A 20,121-nucleotide genomic window follows, 5' to 3' on the forward strand; every position below is an offset into this window, starting at 1 on the left:
TGCAATATTTGGTTTATCACTGAAAAATCCAGGCTTTGATGGGGGTGGACACTTGGCCCTTTTACTCAGCTGACTTCCTTTTTTGCTAGTGAACAGCAATCATATACAGACACGAACAAAAGAAACACTTGCTGTGATATAAATGCAATGATGACTCATCTCTGGTTCCGTTAGGAAACAATTCTAAACTGAAGCAAAGAGTTACCTGGATAAAGGACAACCAACTCGTGCCTTCATCTACAAGATTGAACCTTGTGGTAGCCATCAATAAAAGAAACCGAGCAAAATTCTTTACAGGCAATCATGTCATGAACATTAACTGTTTCTTGACTTGATGACTAAACAAAAATGAAACCTTTCTTCCTTGCTAGGTATGGGCAATTTTAACTTTAACTAGCATTAAATCTTTTTCGTACAAGGTTCAACTGGCTAGCGCCAATGCCTGGGTATTTGATCTTTGTATCCAGCAACCAGGAATAAAATACAAATACACAAGTGAAACTTTAGCTGTAGTCAACTTGTACCGTCAAGTCCTGTACCCCCAATTCATGATACAGGTTATGCACATATTGAAGTACCGGACGATCCTCAATTCCCTTCTTCACCTGTGAAAGCCATCCAACAATAGAACAACTGATATAGTGCAAGTGTAAAACCAATAGCATAAAGCAAAGCAGATCCTTTTGAAAGGTGGATGTGTGCCCAATTAGTTTTATGGTCAAATAGAACTAATTGCTTGCGCCTGTTTAGTTATGACATATGAATACCGTTGCCATCCAAACTTCATTGTGATACCTACCTGTAATGAAATTGATCCAATGACATGACCGGGCACCAGTTCCCAAAAACGAGCTTGAGAAACTTCTGAAATTTCTTCACGGGTGCTTACCTGATAATTCACTGAAAGAATTAATCAACTGCAAATACAAAAAAATTATCTATTTGTCTTATGTAGTAAAATATAATGCAAAAATAGATAGAACTACCTGTCTCCAGCATTTGCTCAAGGCTGAAGATGGCATGCTGGGAGGGGCCATTTGCAGCAGGATGCCACCAGTGGCTTTAAAAAGTGGTATCACCAGCATAAAAACAGTAAATGAAACTAGTCCCAAACACAAAACCTCAGCATTTCTCACCCTGCAAAAAACCAGCACATAAATAGGTAGGTATGTGATATTTAGTTGAAACAAAACATCCTTAATCAAAGGAGAGAGCAAATACCCAAGGGCTAATAACCAGGATGCTAGGATTAATCCTGCACTGAGAAACAAAGAATGTAGACAGATTAAGATCTATGAGCAAGCATATCAAATAAAATAGAAATTAGATATTAAGAAAGACACATAAGAGGTACCTTATATATGTAAATGTTGATATGCATGTGCTTGTGCATGTGTAGTAAAATCACATGAAGGCATATATGTGTTAAAAGAAACGCATCTGTGATTACAGTTATTCGTCTCATACCTACGAATAGAGTCTGCAAGAACATGCAAGCAAACTGAGTGGTAATTCATATCTTCAGCGTTTCTGTAAACTGCAATTGATTTTTCACATAAGAATTTCAACATGGAAGCATACATATATACATATATATATATATATGTTATTTTCCACTAATGGAGAGAAAATACATACAAGAACACAACAGGAGGAGTCAACACATTCATTAGGAAAAAATATGGAAAGTAACAAGACAGCCTCAACTTAGAGGTAAGAAAACTCCAAGCACAAGCAAGAGACTTACCAAGATTAATGCGAGCATAGTTCCTGAAGAACCACACACCAATGAGATTCACCAGCAGATTAGTCACAGCAGAGACTATCAAGTAATGCCTAGAAGTTGGAATTGATTATAGATCAGAGAAGAATTATAAATAAGTGAAAAGCTATTCTAAAATTCAACAGCAGATCTTACTTTCTAATTGAAATAATCACATTTCCTAGCCAGAAAAGGTATATTCAGAAACTAGTCATAATAGATTTCTCTTATTCCCTATTTCGGCTAATTTGTATCCTCAAGAAAATGATGCTTAGGTTGAGACAGAAGAAGTGAATATGTTTCTTAAAATTTCTTCAGAGTTCAGAAGAAAAGAAATCATTGGGACTGTAAAGAGAAAGTTATTCCTAGTACATAGATGCAGTTAAGAAAGTCAACTAGTGGATTACAAAATGATTTCTTAATGTAGACCATATTTTAATTTTCTTTCCTTATATTGAGAGCTAAGCTTCTGCAGATTACAAAATGACTTCTTAATGTAGACCATATTTTAATTTGCTTTCCTTATATTGACAGCTAAGTTTCTGCTCATGCAGCTGAGATAAAAGACATTAGCTAACTTTCGCCTCATTTTTAACACCAGGCTTCTGAACATTACATTTTCTTCCTCTAAATAAAACTTAAGAAGAAGGCCTGTAACAGAAAAAGGAGAACTAATACAGGAAAATCTCATGAGTGTTAGCCAAAATCACATATTCTCTTTTGGTGGGAATTCTTCTGTCTTGAGTTACTTCAAATTTCAATTTCCAAAATACAGGAATGCTTCAATCTCATGTTAAATAAAGTTTTCAATCAATAAACTCCAAAACATTATCACACTCACTTTGATAAAAAGTAATGATAAAGTTGAAAAGCTTAGTGAAAACCAAAAATAACTGTTGTTACTTGATCAGCAGTACAACAAAGAGAAAAAACAATAGGTGCATATAATTGTTTAAATACATATATATAAATAGATACATGTCATCCTAAAAACATAAACTTTGTACAGGGGAAGAGGGAGAGAAAAAAACAAAACTGACTTTGTTCATGAAATGACAATATCTTCCACATGACAGTCCTAAAAGGTGGTTTGCATATGCTGAGACTACCAACTTACTTGTGCTCAGATTCATCTTGTATAAATGCATGAAGTGCTTCCACGGCCAAGGAGAATGACAAAAACAAAAGAAACAGCTGTCTACACCAGGAACACAAACAAAACATTGCCATGTTAATACATAGATGCAAAATACATCCATGCAAGTTATACACGTAGAGAATGGGACCAAAATTTTCTCAACAACAAAAGCCTATTCTTTTAATCACTTTTGCTTCATTGGATATTCCTGGACTAGAAAGATAGATGCTTTGAAGACATCATTCATATGTCTACCTCAAACAGATCCTTTATTGGAAAATTACTAGAAGCTTCTCTTAGAGCATGTCAATATGAAAAGGCAAGTCGAAGCATGATCAAAAAGTATAATACTTACAGCATTGGTGAAGGCAGACAGAACCTCCAGTCTTTTATACCTGACAGAAATTCAAATCCGTATCAATTATCCTTTTGAAAACTGTTCATCTCAATAGTCCAGAATACACGACCTAGAGTCGTCATCATACTAATATAGGAGATCGAGAAAATGTTACCAAACAAATTATATTCTTTTCCAATTGAAAACAACTCCACATTTTAAAATGGTTTGTTTAAGAATATCCCCTTGAACATACCTTCGTAATCTTTCTGAAGCGTACATTAAATTAAGGTAGCAACGAAATAAACTGGCTAATCAAAAAGCTAGCAATGAAGAGAAATTTTTAAGACTACTCAGCTAAAGAAGCTACATAGCTAAACTAAAGGATTGAATCTCACCCGTATGTATAGCACCTATCAGGCTTTCTCCGTGAAGTGACCATTGCAAACAAGGAAAAAGTCAACAGTCCACAGCCAAACGTCAAGTGAAATGCATCAGAAACCAAACCTGGACAAAGCAAGAACAAAATCAAATCTAAACACCACAAACCAACTAATATAACTATAACCAAGAAAATGATTACGATACATTAAGCCCAAAATAATCAGTTTTATTCAATAAATTTACCAAATCAGGTTTACAGCTTGAGAGAATTCATCCCATTTTTCAGCAAATATTTTTTTAAATAAAGATAAAAGATAAAAAGGTTTAGTGTTTTAATTGTGACTAAACCTATATATTTGCATCTAATTTGACTAATGTTTCTCTAGTGTATAAATTCACAAGCCAAAGTCGTTAATGGTAAAAAGTGACTAATGCTCATCATTAACATTAGCGAGCAGCATTAATAAAGTGCATAGTTCTAATTATAGTTGGTAAGCTATACAGCAAGTCGAAATTTAGAAAAAAATAAAATAAAAGCTTCAAAATTTTCATACCTACTCGACCGGAGAAAAGTCCAATACACAATTCAGCAGAAGAATAAGCAACGTTAAGCGATATCAACACGAACAATTTCCTTAGCTGCTTATTGCCCGATCTCGCGCTCTTAAATATAAACAAAATAAACGACAAAATTGACAATTTCTCATCTAACTCCTTTGACTCATCCGCAAAATTCTCGATTTTATCGTATGAATAAAGATTCAGGGGAATATCAACGCTGGAACTTGTTCTGGATAGAAACGGCTTGGTAGAATCCTTGATCGAGACAGGAGTCTGAGGCTCCTGCGGCGGTTGGTGAAATGAAGGCTGCCGGGAATAAGCGAATCGGCGATCGGTGTCGCCGCCGAATGAGAAATCACCGTTGATTGACCGTGGGGATCGGGATTCGGAATCGAGCTTTTGGTAATGATGAAACGATGCGTTTTGAGCCTTCCCGTAAGAAAATCTCGAGTTGTCCATTAGGGACGCAGAGCTGGAGTAAAGAAAACTCCGCTTGGGGAAGCAATGCTATATAGACTATACGAGTGATTGAGCGGAAGACTTTCGAGTCAAAGTAAGGTCGTTGTCGAAGGAAATATAACCAGGATAAATTGCTTAGGGTTAATACCACTTTGTCCCCCCAAACTTTTGACGATTACCCACTTCAGTTCCTAAACTTCAAAATGGGACACTTAAGTCCTTAAACTTATAAATACCTCCCACTTAAGGAAAATTGTTAACAAATCCTGAATGCCGTTGGTGGTCGAAGTGTCCCATTTTATAAGGGTTTAGGGATTTAAGTGTCCCATTTTATAAGTTTAGGAACTTAAGTGGAAGGTATTTATAAGTTTAGGGACTGAAGTGGGTAATCGTCCAAAGTTTGGGGAGACAAAGTGGAATTAACCCAATTGCTTAAGTAGTGCTCCACCGTTCTAACGTCTTCTTTTTTAGTCCCTCAATTTTTATATAAAATTATTTGGTTCCTCGCATATTTTCAACAGGAATAATTTTCTCGATAATCTATTTGAAAGATAATTGGCTCGATAATTGATGTAATTAACTAATTTCCAAGAAGTATTGATGTTCTTAATTGTTTTTGAAAATTGAATTTTAAGTCCATTTGTTTCTTCTCGAACCAATGGATTCAAAATAAATGCATAAGCATTTTGCTCAGATATACCTCCTGCATGTTTTAGGCCTCAAATATTTTCAACTACAAGACCTTCAAATTTCACACTTAAAAGTTTGAATTTGGTAGTGACAGAAACAATAATTACAATGCTGCAAAAAAGTCATAGAATTTCACCCTTTAAAAAGAACTAGAGATAAAAATGTGTATGCCCAATTTAACATAAATAGCTGTGAAATACCTATATATCTAAGGACATTATTACTATTTGAAAGATAAAGAAATCAGAGTAAAAATATGTAACACAAGACCAAGAAGAATCGAGAGATTACTATTAGCACTTAGCGAACAATATGCTAATTAAAGTTTACAAGAGAAAAGAACAAATGTCTTGAAGGATAGGTTTAATTAAAGTTCCAAAAAAAAAAAAAAACTCATGAATTTAAGTTACAACAATTGTAGTGGTGCTCGAAATTTCAAGCATCAGCTCATATGTCATTGCCTACCGTTGAAGAAAAATTTAAGGCCATAACACCAAACTGAAAAATCAGTATTAATTATCTTCACCAATTTTTTGCTATGTTCATACATATGATCAATCCTTCATAGAAACACCAGAACACATGAAATAGCTTTTAACTTATACAGATAATAGATAACTTCAAAATAGAATCACCAGTGGTATATATTTAACATACCAAGTACTTCCACAATATTTCTCACTTCACAAATTATTTCACTCCCACTTGGCAATCTCCTTAACAACATGTTTATGCCGCTCATTCTATTCATACCACCCACAAACAGATAGCATTTTAAAAAATCTACCAAACAGCAAGTTTCTATGCCCCTCATTGTTCAATCTATATCTATCACCAAATCATACCAAATTTGCAATTAAAAAAATGTGATCTGCATTAGTAGTTTTGAGGTGTGAGGCCTTGGATGATAGTCCGTTGTACTCAATGCCTTTATATCCATCTACCAACAAAAGGAATGAGAAAATAGGTCAAGAAAGGAAAATGGGGAAAAAAGGTGAAACCATATGGACTATATATGCATATAGAATTCAAGAAAAAGAGGGAAAAGGCATAGCAAAAGTAAAGTAATAGCAAATAGAGAGGCTAGAACGGAAAAAAAAAAAAGGATACTCAATACATTGAAGAAATTGCATTCAATACAACCAAACACGAACAAATTGGGTCCCAAGAAAGGCATTATCAGCTAGATGGTGAATAAACCACCACCTTGAAAAAACAACCACCAACTCCAACCCCACTCCACCCCTCAAAAAAACAAAGTTCATCAACTCTCTTCTGAAACGAAGTACATGACAGAGTAACTTTTACAAAAATTAAAAGAGAGTGTATCACGAGTAAGCACCAGCATTACTCGTTTCTCAAGATTGAAGAATGGCATTATTCACTGACAGCCAACCTATCACATCCCCATATATCTAATGGAAAATTTATCTAATGAAAAATTTATGACAAACATGAATATGCCAAATCTTTGTCCTCAGAGAGATTTGCAGCAGTCGCATCTATCTTCTTCCTTGAGAACTCATCAATTGAAAGTCCTGGTACATGGACAGCAATGACATATCTTTAGTGCCACTAAGAAAGCAGTGAAAATGAAAGAAAGTCTAGACCAAAGTAACTGATTAAATTTTTTGACTAATCAAAATTATAAATTGTCACCAATCACCAGTAATTCATGTACAAACTATTAACATCTGATGCTATAAGAAGTCATTTCAAACAAAAGCCATAGAGTAAAGATCTCCATGCTCACCTTGAACAATAGCCTATTCTACATTCTTACAGGTTACTGGGAAGGAATATATAAGCCCGGCAAGCACATTGTAGAAGCCATCAGAGTATACACCCATAGAAAGCCATGTGCCCTACAATGCAGCATAAATCGTAAATGAGAGCAGAGTAAGAATACTATGCATATTGTGCAAAGTATGCACACTAAGATTTACCTCATGAGTTCCAAGGACCCAATCACGAATGTGGTCACAACTAGCACTAGCAGCAGAGAGTGCACTCAAGAGCTTTCTAGTCTTGATAATTGCAGCACCACAATCTTTGGATTGTCGTTATGAACTCTCTGTTCAACCTAAAAATTCAAATAACATATCTTCACTAAAACCATGTGAAATGTGAAACCAAACAATGGCAATGAATGGAGAACTTAGAAAACCTAAGAAGCAAATTGCAAAAACTTGAACTTTTTACCAGGCATCATCAGCTACAAGCTGACGAATAGGCTTTTCTCCAGCTGATGTTTTAACAGTTGCGTGGTTGACATCAGGATATTATGTTGAGGGCTGATTTCCCTAGATAATGGCATTTTTAACATCACTAACTTGAACACCCAATCTTTCTGAGATTTGACCAAGGGCCCTGTTGTGGTCCAATCTTGTCAAACAAGTAATGTTTTTTGTAGGAATTGATGGTGCAAACTCCTTCAAGATCAATGCATTCGTGTTGGTGGGGTTAGCAACAACCAAAACCTGAAAGAACAGTCACAGAAGACTATTTAAGATATGATATCTAAGAGAAACAGAAATATGACCGGAAGCCTAAATTCTATAGACCATTTTCATCATACATTGCATCAAGTTAACTAATTGCCCCAATTGAAAAAAATTCAGGAGGACAGAATAGTTTGAAAAACTAACCAATTGACATGATCATATCTAGTTGGAATGATAAACAGGTTTTTTCAAACAAGTCAAACAGGAAAAAGGAAACAAGTAACATATCCCAACAATCCAAGTGAATCTTAGGAAAGGAACCAAAAATGCCTTTCCACAACAAAATAAAAGTTGAAACCAACATCTACGAATAGCAACCAATAATCTACAAGTTATTAAAAATGCTAAGCACCTTGCAGTTAGGAGCAGCATGCTGCTCAAGAGCAGAAGCTTGAGACTTGTAGATAGAAACGTTCCTTGTCATCACATCTTTTCTTTCCATTCCTTCTTTCCTTGGGAATCCACCAATCATAACAGCAACACTGACACCAGCGCATGCCTCAGCAACATCAGTTGTAGCAACAACACCTGGTCAAAGAAAATTATAATTATACTTATAAATCCATTCTTCACTTGACTATCAAGTATTAACTAATGTTAGCTTTAATATAGGAATAACAATTAAAATGGCCAGATGACAAACCTTTTAATAAAAGAAAAGTAGCATCACCCAGCTCCATTTTAACTCCATTGAGTGCCTTAGTAGCAGGTGAAATATCAAGCATGTGACGGATCACTGGCTCATCAGGTCCCAACATCACTCCTCTGGCAATCATGGGCACAAGACCATATCCAATTTGGCCTGAAATAAACCAGCATGTTTCAGATCAGTATATTTTATAATTCACTAAATTATCTGCTCTTGTTGAGTAATAGATTTTTGCATTCAAAAAAACCTGTCCTCCCCACTCCAACACCCCCAAAAAACAACCACCAATTCCAACTTCATATCCCTTTTCGGATTATTTTCCTAAAACTGGCTACCAAAAAAGAATCTGAGTAAATAGGAAAAGGTATACAATGAAGATACACAAGGCTCATGAGTTTCAGCTAAAAAAATGTGGTTTCAGCTGCAAAGAATAAATATTATTTTCTAGCAGATTAAAACAATAGATGAGCAAGCAAAAACATATGCATCTATTAAAGAACAAGGTACATTGCGTTAGTTATGATCCAATTAAGCAGCAAATTATCAATTGTATGAAAAAGTGCAGAGGAAGAAAAACCTAAACGATGTCCTTGATTAGAGTGAAATCCAATGGGACTTAGTAAGAGAATAACTGAACATGCTAACAACAAATCATAAGCAACCTTTCAAAAATGTTTGCAACCATAGGGGAGATGTCAGATATTTGGCATATATATGGAGGATCAATGAGTTTAAATATTTGAAGGCACATCATCAAAATATGAAAAGTATTCAGTTAAAATATTCTCAGGCATTCAATAAGATTTGTAGGAGTTTCATATATGCTAGAATTAAGCAAATCAGCACCACCTTTAATACCATTGAATTTCGATGTATGACGTACTCTTAAAAGGATTGTTCTGCCCTAGGATTTTAGGTTAGGATTTACTAATTTTTCAAAAGTGATTAACCAAAGCAGGAAAAAAAGGGTAGAGGGTATTCTAGTTCTAAAATTCATCAGGATTGATGGAGGATGAACGAGCTTCCTGTGAAAAAAACCTAAATGAGAAGAATGGAAGAAAAGAAAGAAATATTTGGCTGGATAAAAAGAAAACAAAGACAAACCTCTTCAGACCAAAGTAGAACAAAGACGAGAGAAAGAGAAATTCAATCTTGGCGTTAAATAAAAATTAAACCATAAAAAGGAAAGCAAATAGGAAAGTTATGGAATTACCACAGCAAGTTGTTCCGTCTTAACCAACCGCAGTGATGGTGGACGAAGAAGGAATGACGAAGAGCAAGAAGGTGAGGCGAAAAAGAAGGGGAAGAGAGAGACGGGCAAGTGGCGAAAATTTGAGAGAAACCTTAGAGAGAGCAGCACAAAAGAAAGTACCGGCAACCAAACGGTGTTGCACCAATCGACCAAAAACATATTCAGCAACCAAAACACAAAACACTTCATGCCGTTTTCAGGACACACGCAAGTGATGACGACGAAAATGAAACTCAGCCAAAGAGCAATCTTGTCCCAGAAATAAAGGAAAAAGAAGGGCTGTGGTGGTGGTCGATTAAAGAAAAGAGGGAGAGGCAAAGGGTGAGGCGAAGGAGGAGGGAGCGGCGGAAATACGAGAAAACCCTGGAGAGCAAGTCTATGTAAGTGTCTGATGAATCAATCCCAACGCATCACATGAATGGTTTTTGGCGTTTCACATGCTTGACACATGAGAGGACGACGAAAACGAAGTCAGACCAAAGAGCTCTTCGACTCTTATTCTATATATGTTGATAATAATTACCGGAACATACTAGGAGGGATAAACGCGCTTCGCGCGATGAAAATGTAAAATGCCCTGCCCAATTTTGAAGCAATAAAAATTGTAATTTATGTAGAAAAAGTACATTTTTAGTATAGGCAATTAACAAGTTTAGATAGTTAGAGCCTGTGCTCTAAATCTGTAGATGGCAAGAGGGATATAATTCATATATAATCATATGGCGTAATTCTTATCTTTATTTTAATGGGATCCTTCATACATAAAGTGCGTTTCACAGATAAAATTTCTTTTGATGCAGAAAGTGTCCTTAATAATTTTCATGCCACGAAGGACCACCAAATCCAGTAATTATATTTATAGTTGAAAATAGTTCTTCATTTCTTGGTAAATTATTTTGAATTACTATGTAGTAATTTCAGTGTAGATAGTCCAGAGTTTCCATTAACATATTGGACGGTGCAATGATGTACTTTTCTCTTATTTTCTGTTGATTCTTGTCCACACATTTTTTTTGGTATTTCCACGCAGATGAAGCCAAAAACACATTACCAAGGAATATTTAGACAAAAAGTTTGGCTCCTTTGGTGTTTGCAAATCATATTCATCCCAAAGGAACTGCAATGACTAATTATTAGTTAAAAAGATAGAGAGGACATCAAAGTAACCAAAGAAACTTTTCAAACATTCACTACTAAAGCTTGATGAGTGCAGCAAGTAGGTTAACATCAATTTTGTGGCTAAACACCCATTAGCAAAGCCTGAATTGCTAAACAAATGCAATAACTTGTTGAACATTAAACTTCTAGTGCTTTGAATGGAGAAAAAGGAGTAAAAGCAAACCAAGTTGTTTTATCTTGTTTCATTTCTTGGTTTAATGAAGTGCAGAATAAAAAAAGTAAATGAACAAAAAAACACAGTACAAAATCTGCTATGTGGAGCAACATGAGACCCATATTACAAGACTTGTCAATTTCACAAAGTTGAAACCTCTTGAATTCAACAGGAACATAGACAAAGATAACAAGAAACCCTTTCATTCAAAGGAATCTACCCTTTTATTCATGTCTTCTCTAAAACCTGACGCAGCATGCTCTTGGAAATACACATAATGCTTAAAACTATCATTTTTCCCTTCATTTGCCGAAGAATAGGGCAAAAGAAACAGGGCTCAACACTTCCAAACAGTTTTTTTAACAAAGGAAAAACTGTAATGCAACCTCCCCAGCCAAAGTCAACTATGGACCGTTCATTTATATGGCTATAGTTCATTTATTGCAAAAAACAGCCAAGAATTTGGCAGTTACAAATAATCATCCACAAAACAAATTGTCATAGAACGGAAAAGCATCATGTTCCATATACATATACAAAACGTAAGCCATGTACAAACTGAAATGGCAATTGAGCCATATCAATTAGCAACCTAGCTACTACAAAAGTTTCCGCAGTTAAGTTCTTTAACAATGATAAATACATATTAGACATTAACTAAAAACATCTAATAAAATTGTTATCTAGAAAAAGGCTAAAAAAAAATAAAAATTACAATAATCAATTTAACATTGAGCTGCATTCCTAATCAGAAAACATGAATGTGTCACACAGGCAGGACAACAGATTCTTTCCTCTTAGCCGCCCAGCGACACGATCACTCAATTCAACGTTCTGCAGCAAAACTCAAAAGCATAGTCATAAACTGCATAAGTATGAACAAACAATACATTGCTAGTCTGCACACACTACTTATTCACAGTCAAAATCCAAACCCTTAGCTGTCTTACAATAATCAATTTAACAGTGAGCCGAATCCCTAATCAAACCAGATGAATGCCCAACACAAGATCACTTAGTCTAACATTCTACAGCGATAAAAACAGAGACATAAACATAACTACATAAGTATAAATAATCAAACAAAATACAAAATACAAAAACAATCCTAATATACCTCATGTTTAACTTCATAAACATAAAAAGCAGCCAAGCTAATCAATCGCCCGGCTTAGCTGCAAAAAGCCAGAACATTCACAAAGCCTAAATCAGGAAAAATCTCTTTTAGAGAAGAAAATAACTGTTAGTCTGCCTAAAAAGGATTAGTCCCACAATACAAACCATAAAAACCATTAACTCATTTCATTTTTTCGTAATCCAAATTCTATTCCTTCTGTCAAGAGAATATAAGTATTCTTGTAGATAATAAATTAGTAAGGGTATTCTTATAAATAGTTTGTTAGGTTTGTACTCCTATAAATACTAGTTGGTCACTCATAATATTGTGACTAGATGTTTTCCTCCCAAAATACCAGTTGACATGGTATCAGAGCAAAAGTCCTAGGGTTAGGGTTAAACATCTAGCAAAAGTCTTGACGCGATACTGTTCATCGCGCACTGTTCACGCGATACTGTTCATCGCGATACTGTTCACCCGGTACTATTCACGCGCACTGTTCACGGCGCACTGTTTATAGCGAATTTTGATTGCTGTTTTGTTTGAAGTGCTATTCGCTATGGTTGAAAGTTTTGCTAATGGGGTTACCACTGATCAAGTTAAATCAAGTTCTTCAGCACATAGGTCCCAGAAAACTGTTACTATATCCGAGAAAGATTATGTTAAATTCTTACAGTACCAAGCTACAAGTCACGCATCTCTTCCCTCTGCTTCTTTAGCACAAAAAGGTAATGACTCATGGATTATTGACTCCGGGGCTACTGATCATATGTCAGGTACCTCTAAAATTTTTTCTAATTTTCAAGAGTCTACTCCCTTTTCTCATGTTACTTTTGCTGATGGATCTACCACTAAAGTTAAAGGACTAGGCACTGTAGAAATTAATCCATCACTTCCGCTGTCTTCTGTTCTTTACGTACCCAATTTACCATTTAATCTAATGTCTGTTAGTAAGCTCACTAAATTTCTACAGTGTACAGTTACTTTTTCTCCTGATTCCGTTGTCATTCAGGATTTGAAGACAAAGAGGACGATTGGTGGAGGGCATGAGCATAATGGTCTTTACTTTCTCAACTTTAATGGTCCGATAGCATGTCCTGCTACTGTTTCTCCTCTTGAAATTCACTGTCGTTTAGGTCATCCGTCTTTACAAAATTTGAAAAAGTTGGTTCCTACTTTGAATCAATTATCTTCGTTAGAATGTGAGTCTTGTCAGTTAGGAAAGCATCATCGTGTTTCTTTTGCTCCTAAAGTCAATAAACGGGTTTCTGAACCCTTTTTGTTAGTTCATTCTGATGTTTGGGGTCCTAGTCGAATCACTTCAAAGTTAGGTTTTAAATATTTTGTAGTCTTTGTTGATGATTTTTCCAGAGTTACATGGCTTTATTTAATGAAAGATCGTTCAGAATTATATTCCATTTTTTGTGCATTTGTTACAGAAATAAAGAATCAATTTGGTGTGCCTGTGCGTATACTTCGCAGTGATAATGCGAAAGAATATTTTTCCACTCCTTTTAATACCTTTATGACTAAGTCTGGTATTATTCATCAGTCCTCTTGTCCTCACACTCCACAACAGAATGGAGTTGCTGAAAGGAAAATTGGACATTTAATCGAAATTGCTCGAACACTGTTGTTGCACATGAATGTGCCCAAACAATTTTGGAGTGATGCAGTTCTAACTGCATGTTATTTAATTAATCGCATGCCATCTAATATTCTTGAAGGTCAATTACCTCACTCCATTCTTTTTCCTCATGAACCTGTGTTTAAATTGCCTCCTCGTATTTTTGGATGTGTCTGCTTTGTTCATCAGCTTGCTCCCGGGGTGGATAAATTAGATTATCGTGCTATTAAGTGTATTTTCTTAGGATATGCACGAGCGCAAAAAGGGTATAGATGTTACAGTCCAGTTTTAAATCGATTTTTTACTTGTGCTGATGTTACTTTCTTTGAATCCACTCCGTATTTTATCAAACAAAGTATGTCTTGTGAGTTAGACCAGTGTCCATCTTTTTCCTCTCCTGTTTTACCAGTCCCTTCCCCTTTATTACCTGAGTTATCTAGTCCACCAGATTCCATAGCTCGATTATCTCGTCCTCATCTTCAAGTTTACTCTCGTCGTTCCATGGTTGAAAAGTTCCTGATATGCCACGCACTTCACCAATTAATTCTCAATCTTCCAATCCAGGTATGACGCCCTCCTCTGAGTTAGATCTTCCCATTGCTTTACGCAAAGGTAAGAGACATTGTACTTCCCATCCTATTTCTAATTTTGTTTCTTATTCTCGTCTCTCTATGTCATATTCTTCTTTTGTTGCTTCCCTTGATTCTATCTCCATTCCTAAGTCTATTACCTATGCTCTTAATCATCCTGGTTGGAGATTAGCTATGCAAGAAGAGATGTCTGCTTTGGAACAAAATGGTACTTGGGATCTTGTCCCTCGTCCTTCAGGTAAGCCTGTTGTTGGTTGTAAATGGGTGTACACTATAAAAGTGCAGCCTAATGGTTCTATTGATAGATTGAAGGCTCGGCTGGTAGCTAGAGGATTTACTCAGGTGTATGGAGTAGATTACTTAGAAACTTTTTCTCCTGTTGCAAAGATTACCTCTGTTCGTCTTCTTATCTCTTTGGCAGCCACTTATAATTGGCCATTGCATCAGTTGGATGTGAAAAATGCATTTCTGCATGGAGATTTGAAAGAAGAGGTATATATGGAACAACCTCCTGGATTTGTTGTTCAGGGGGAGAATCCGCGGTTGGTTTGTCGTTTGAAAAAATCCTTATATGGATTGAAACAGTCTCCGAGGGCTTGGTTTGGCCGGTTTAGTAGTGTTGTCATGGAGTTCGGTCTGACAAGATGTGGAGTAGATCACTCTGTATTTTATCGGCATTCTAATGCTGGTAAAATTTTATTAGTTGTTTATGTGGATGACATTGTGATTACAGGTGATGATGTTGTGGGGATTCAGAAACTTAAATCCAATCTGCAGGCAAACTTTCAGACAAAGGATTTAGGTCATCTACAGTATTTTCTGGGTATTGAGGTAGCTCGGTCTAAATATGGGATTTATTTATGTCAAAGAAAATATGTACTCGATATGTTGAGTGAAGTTGGGATGTTAGGTTGCCGACCTGTGGATACTCCTATGGATCCCAATGTGAAATTAGCAGGAGATCAAGGTGCATTACTTGATGATCCTAAGCAATATCGAAAACTTGTGGGTAAATTAAATTATCTCACTGTAACGAGACCTGACATTTCGTTTGCAGTGAGTGTTGTGAGTCAATTTCTTGATACCCCTTGTACTAGTCATTGGGATGCTGTTATACGGATTCTCAGATATCTTAAGAGTGCTCCTGAAAAAGGGTTGCTGTATCAAAATCATGGACACACTGATATTGAAGGATATAGTGATGCAGATTGGGCTGGTTCTGCCTCAGATCGAAGATCGACTACAGGATATTGTGTGTTTGTTGGTGGTAATTTAGTGTCGTGGAAGAGTAAGAAGCAAACAGTTGTATCCAGATCAAGTGCATAATCTGAATACCGTGCTATGGCTCACACTGTGTGTGAGTTGGTTTGGTTGAAGAGCATATTACTGGAACTTGGGTTTGAGCATAAACAGCCTATGAATTTAGTGTGTGATAATCAGGCGGCTGTTCATATTGCGTCTAATCCAATGTTTCATGAAAGGACAAAACATATTGAAGTTGATTGTCATTTCATTCGAGAGAAATTGCTTGACGGGGTCATCAAGACATCTCATGTACCGTCTGTAGATCAATTGGCTGATGTGTTTACCAAGAGTTTAGGGGGTTCTAGGGTGAAATACATTTGTAACAAGTTGGGTGCTTATGATATATATGCTCCAACTTGAGCGGGAGTGTCAAGAGAATATAAGTATTCTTGTAGATAATAAATTAGTAAGGGTATTCTTGTAAATAGTTTGTTAGGTTTGTACTCCTATAAATACTAGTTGGTCACTCATAATATTGTGACTAGATGTTTTCCTCCCAAAATACCAGTTGACACCTTCAATAAAAGAAGAGAAACACACAGAATTTGAGGTTTACACAAAATCAACAGACAACAAGCACAAAATTTCCTTCACACATCACAATCTCAAACACCAAAAGCAATGACAAAATTTAACCGATTACAATAGTCACAAGTACAAAATTTCTGATGGAATCCACTCATTAATTGCAAATGGCTGATCCTTCAAGCCTCAGAACCACTAAGCACCAAAGCAAAACATAACAAAAAAAAAAGAAAAAGACAGCCTCACATGCACAGAAATGAGAAGAGATGAGGAAACCAAGCAAAAAATGCTAAATCACCCAATTAAAGAATCTCCCCGGGGAAAAAATACAACCAACAAGTCTAGATCAAAGCAACAATTCAAAAGATTAAGCACATAATAAAAATCCCCTCTGAACATAACTCATTCCTGGAAAAATGTCAAGACAATTAATCAACATACAATTTTTGGTACAGAAGGCTCGAAAATTTCACAAATCTTGAGGGAAAATATGTCCACCATGGGAGAATACCAAGAAAATCAATGGTGACTAAGTTTTACCTTTTAACTTTAGCTGCCAGATTTTCGCTAAAGCTAAACACTCAATGGAATTGCTATCAAATATACTGAAATTCTTAACAAAATAGCAGTTTGATGTCTAAACTCCCTTTTTCAGGTTTTAATCTAACTAATGAAGTTAGTGAAGTTGCTCAAATCATATGCCAAAATCATGAATATCCACAAACTTAGTATCCAAACATTTCTTGATTAAAACAACTAACCAGTAAACCACAAATCCATTGTCAAAGGCTGAAAAATTAGGAACAAGCTCTCTTATTTATTACAATAGAAACCATGGCATAAAGCAATACAAAAGATATTTTTTAGCATAAAGCACCGAAAAAGGATCCGTGGTTAAGTTTGTCAATAGAAACCAAACTTTTTTATTTTATTTTGTCATTCTCCTACAGACAACTTGTTAAGTTTATTCAGGCCTTTAGTTTCATTAAGGCCCATAAAAATTACACATAATACATTGACAGGCAACTATATCACCATACACGTAGACCAGATAGTATTAACCACAAATCCTAACTTCATGGTATCTAAGATTTAACCGTACCCTTTTTCATTTCGGGGCAGGAAGATGATAGATGATAGATGAAAGGTTGTGTCTTATCTTATGTTTAGAGTCCATCAATTCTTAGTGTAATACGTAATAAGAAAATGTAGTACGAAGAATGAAGAATGCAGTACGAAGGTAAAGGAACTGACCACGTGAGACATGGAGTAATTGGTTAGATGGCATGTCTGAACATGGACCCCTAAAAGCTTTCTCGCATCCAAAATCTTGTTCGTCGATATTCCCTGCAGTAAAATGTCCTCCAATTGGTGCATTTTGGTGGTGTTAACAGAATTGGCAGAAGGCTAGAACATGAACTTACCTGTAAGTGTCACTTGTGAATCCTCAGGTATATCTACTATTATTTCTATAACTGTAGGCATTATTGCAAGAAAGGCCAAAAGAGCTGTAATTAATCAAGACTGAACTAACTAATTGGAAGACCAAAAAAGTGCAAAAAACTGAGGCTTGTTTAACACACACACACATCTAAAGTGCTTTCGACCAACAACATGACAATAGGTAATAGTGCCACAAAACAGAAGAGTAAAAGGGAACTAAACTCGGTGTATAATCAGTGCAATTGAGAAGTTTTGGCTCAAAAAATGTTTTGTACTTGATGCAATTGTTATGATAATATGAATACTATTCTGTCATCATGGTGTTTGGACTAAAACATGGAAAAGTGACCTTTTACAATACTAAGAACCAAACAACACAAGAAAATCTCAGAATAGGAACTTGAACTGCTCTTGATTCGTGATGCAGCAATAGAAAAATGAAACAGAATTATTCCCGATGCCACAGAAAAGCTTACCCACAACATCTTCTCAATTGAAGGTGAGCAGAGAAAATGACAAGCTCTTGCTTTCTCCTCATTTATACATTGCTCAACCTAACACACAGCTCAGCACCCAGAAAAGAAAACAAAATAAAAGGAAGTCAATAAAGAATGACAAATATAGCAAAACTGAAAGACAGAGACAAATAGAATTTGCAAGAAAAACAAGAACAAAAAAATTACCTGACGGAAGAAACTCCTATCAGACCTCGCACGTAAAAGGATCTGCAGAAAAGAGGAGCTTGTTAAAAAAAATAAAAAAGAAGAAGAAGAGGGAAATGGAGGAAATATTGAAATACTAATCTAAAGCATATATCTTCAAGTGCTAGTACCCAACATCCAATTCTTGCATCAATAAAGTGGAAATCTTTGAAACCCCACCTCACGGGCTCATCCAAGCTACAGAAATAAAAAATCTAAAAATTAAAAAGAATAACATAATCCTCATAAACAACAAAATAGTAGTAGCAATCAGAAAAGGGAAAAAAAGCAACAAAAAAAAAAGATCCGACAAGAACAGATAGTGTACTCGTTGTCTATTTTCAAAAAAAAAATGCAAGATCTGACAAGAAGAGACGGTAAGATCTGACGAGAACAAGAATGCACGAAAAAAATGCGGAAGAAAAGGATGATTAAAGGAACAGAGAGAGAGAAACGAAGACGGTGGAAAGATCTGGAGAAAAGACGGCGGAAGAAAGAAGCGGCCGAGAGATTCTTGTGTTTTATGCGGCTAACCCTAAGCCGAGAAAGAAAATGGACACACGAAGCGCATCACGCGAAAAAGATGGGATGATCCACGTGCGCGGCACGTGAGAGGACGACGAAAACCAATCCAGGTCATCGGAGGCCTTCGGCTCTTTATCTACTTATGTTGAAAAGAGTTACATGTAGGAGCCAAGGACATTTGCATTTGTTAAATTGAGGGATAAAGAAAACCATAAAAGGTGATTGGTATGTTTTACATATGTTACACTATTATTAATTCAAGCTTCTGATATTGACTTCTAAATTAAATTTTGGAAGTTTCACTTTGAAGTTGCATTTTTTTAAAACTAAACTTATAATAAAATATTGAATTCTTGTAAATGTCTAACTTGAATCCATAGCTTTGTACGGAAGACAAGAATACTGTGATTTTAAAGTTAGATTGAAAGCCTTTTATTTGTGACTATTCCGCTATAAGTATCTATATTTTGTTCATAGTTATTAAACTCGATCTGGTCCAACAATTGAACGGGTCAAATCAGTGGACTGGCCATGGAATCAGGGCCGGTTTAGCAATTGAATTGGAGTTGCAGATGACTAGCTTTGAACAGTTTGATTTGAGTGGTTGAACTGATGATCCGCTAAACCCGGTGGGTTTAAGAAATGAAATTACCTTTTTATCCAATTTTTAAATTTGACCAGCCACATTAGCATGGACATTGTTTTCTTTTTGACAATTGGATGAGAAAAATTGAAAAGGAATTTGAAAATTAGGGTTTCTTTCTTTCTTTAACATTTAGATTTATCATTTATGTTTATGTATAATATTAATATGAATTCATGAACTAAGGACATGTATGAGTATGGCTTGTGTATATGAACTATGAAATATGAATAGGTTATGACTTGTTAACATTTAAGAATTTCTATACTTATATTATAATTTATAAGTTTATTTAATTATATTATTATTTTTTTATTATAAAGTGTGGCCCGACGGTTCAACCAGTAACCCCCCAATTAAACCACTAATCCGCCAACCTGATCCTCATGCCGGGTTGATGACTGGGTTGGTTTTAATAAGAGAAAAATGTATTTCTTTTACCCAAACTTTGGCAGGTCAGTCGTTTTCATCCCCAAACGTTGGACGAAAATAAATTCGATACCCAAACTTTCAACTTTTGAGTACATTTAGTATCTTTGACAGTTTTTTTTCCAAATTGCTATAAAAAAGAGTCAT

At 35.6% G+C, this 20,121-nt stretch overlaps 2 protein-coding genes and 1 pseudogene across 2 annotated transcripts; all 3 read right to left on the minus strand.

The window, feature by feature from the left end:
* Positions 1-238: 238 nt before the first annotated feature.
* LOC140009534 (metal tolerance protein C2-like) lies at positions 239-4,715 on the minus strand. Its single transcript, XM_072055361.1, has 10 exons — positions 4,176-4,715; positions 3,636-3,744; positions 3,256-3,295; positions 2,880-2,956; positions 1,748-1,836; positions 1,468-1,537; positions 1,222-1,260; positions 987-1,137; positions 800-889; positions 239-605 (listed from the first exon to the last, which is right to left on the minus strand). Exons 1-10 carry the CDS (start codon positions 4,639-4,641, stop codon positions 504-506), a joined length of 1,233 nt encoding a protein of 410 aa, XP_071911462.1. The 5' UTR covers positions 4,642-4,715; the 3' UTR covers positions 239-503.
* A 2,059-nt stretch (positions 4,716-6,774) lies between these two features.
* LOC140009737 (malate dehydrogenase-like) lies at positions 6,775-10,744 on the minus strand (annotated as a pseudogene).
* Positions 10,745-11,551: 807 nt separating this feature from the next.
* On the minus strand, positions 11,552-19,933 carry LOC140009738 (uncharacterized). The gene is made up of 7 exons (XM_072056026.1): positions 19,923-19,933; positions 18,706-18,912; positions 18,509-18,575; positions 18,360-18,401; positions 18,153-18,230; positions 17,488-17,580; positions 11,552-11,903 (listed from the first exon to the last, which is right to left on the minus strand). The coding sequence occupies exons 1-7, from the start codon at positions 19,931-19,933 to the stop codon at positions 11,814-11,816; spliced, it is 588 nt and encodes a 195-aa protein (XP_071912127.1). The 3' UTR covers positions 11,552-11,813.
* Between the last annotated feature and the right edge of the window lie 188 nt (positions 19,934-20,121).

This window comes from Coffea arabica, chromosome 6e (assembly GCF_036785885.1).
Source record: "Coffea arabica cultivar ET-39 chromosome 6e, Coffea Arabica ET-39 HiFi, whole genome shotgun sequence".
NCBI lineage: Eukaryota > Viridiplantae > Streptophyta > Magnoliopsida > Gentianales > Rubiaceae > Coffea > Coffea arabica.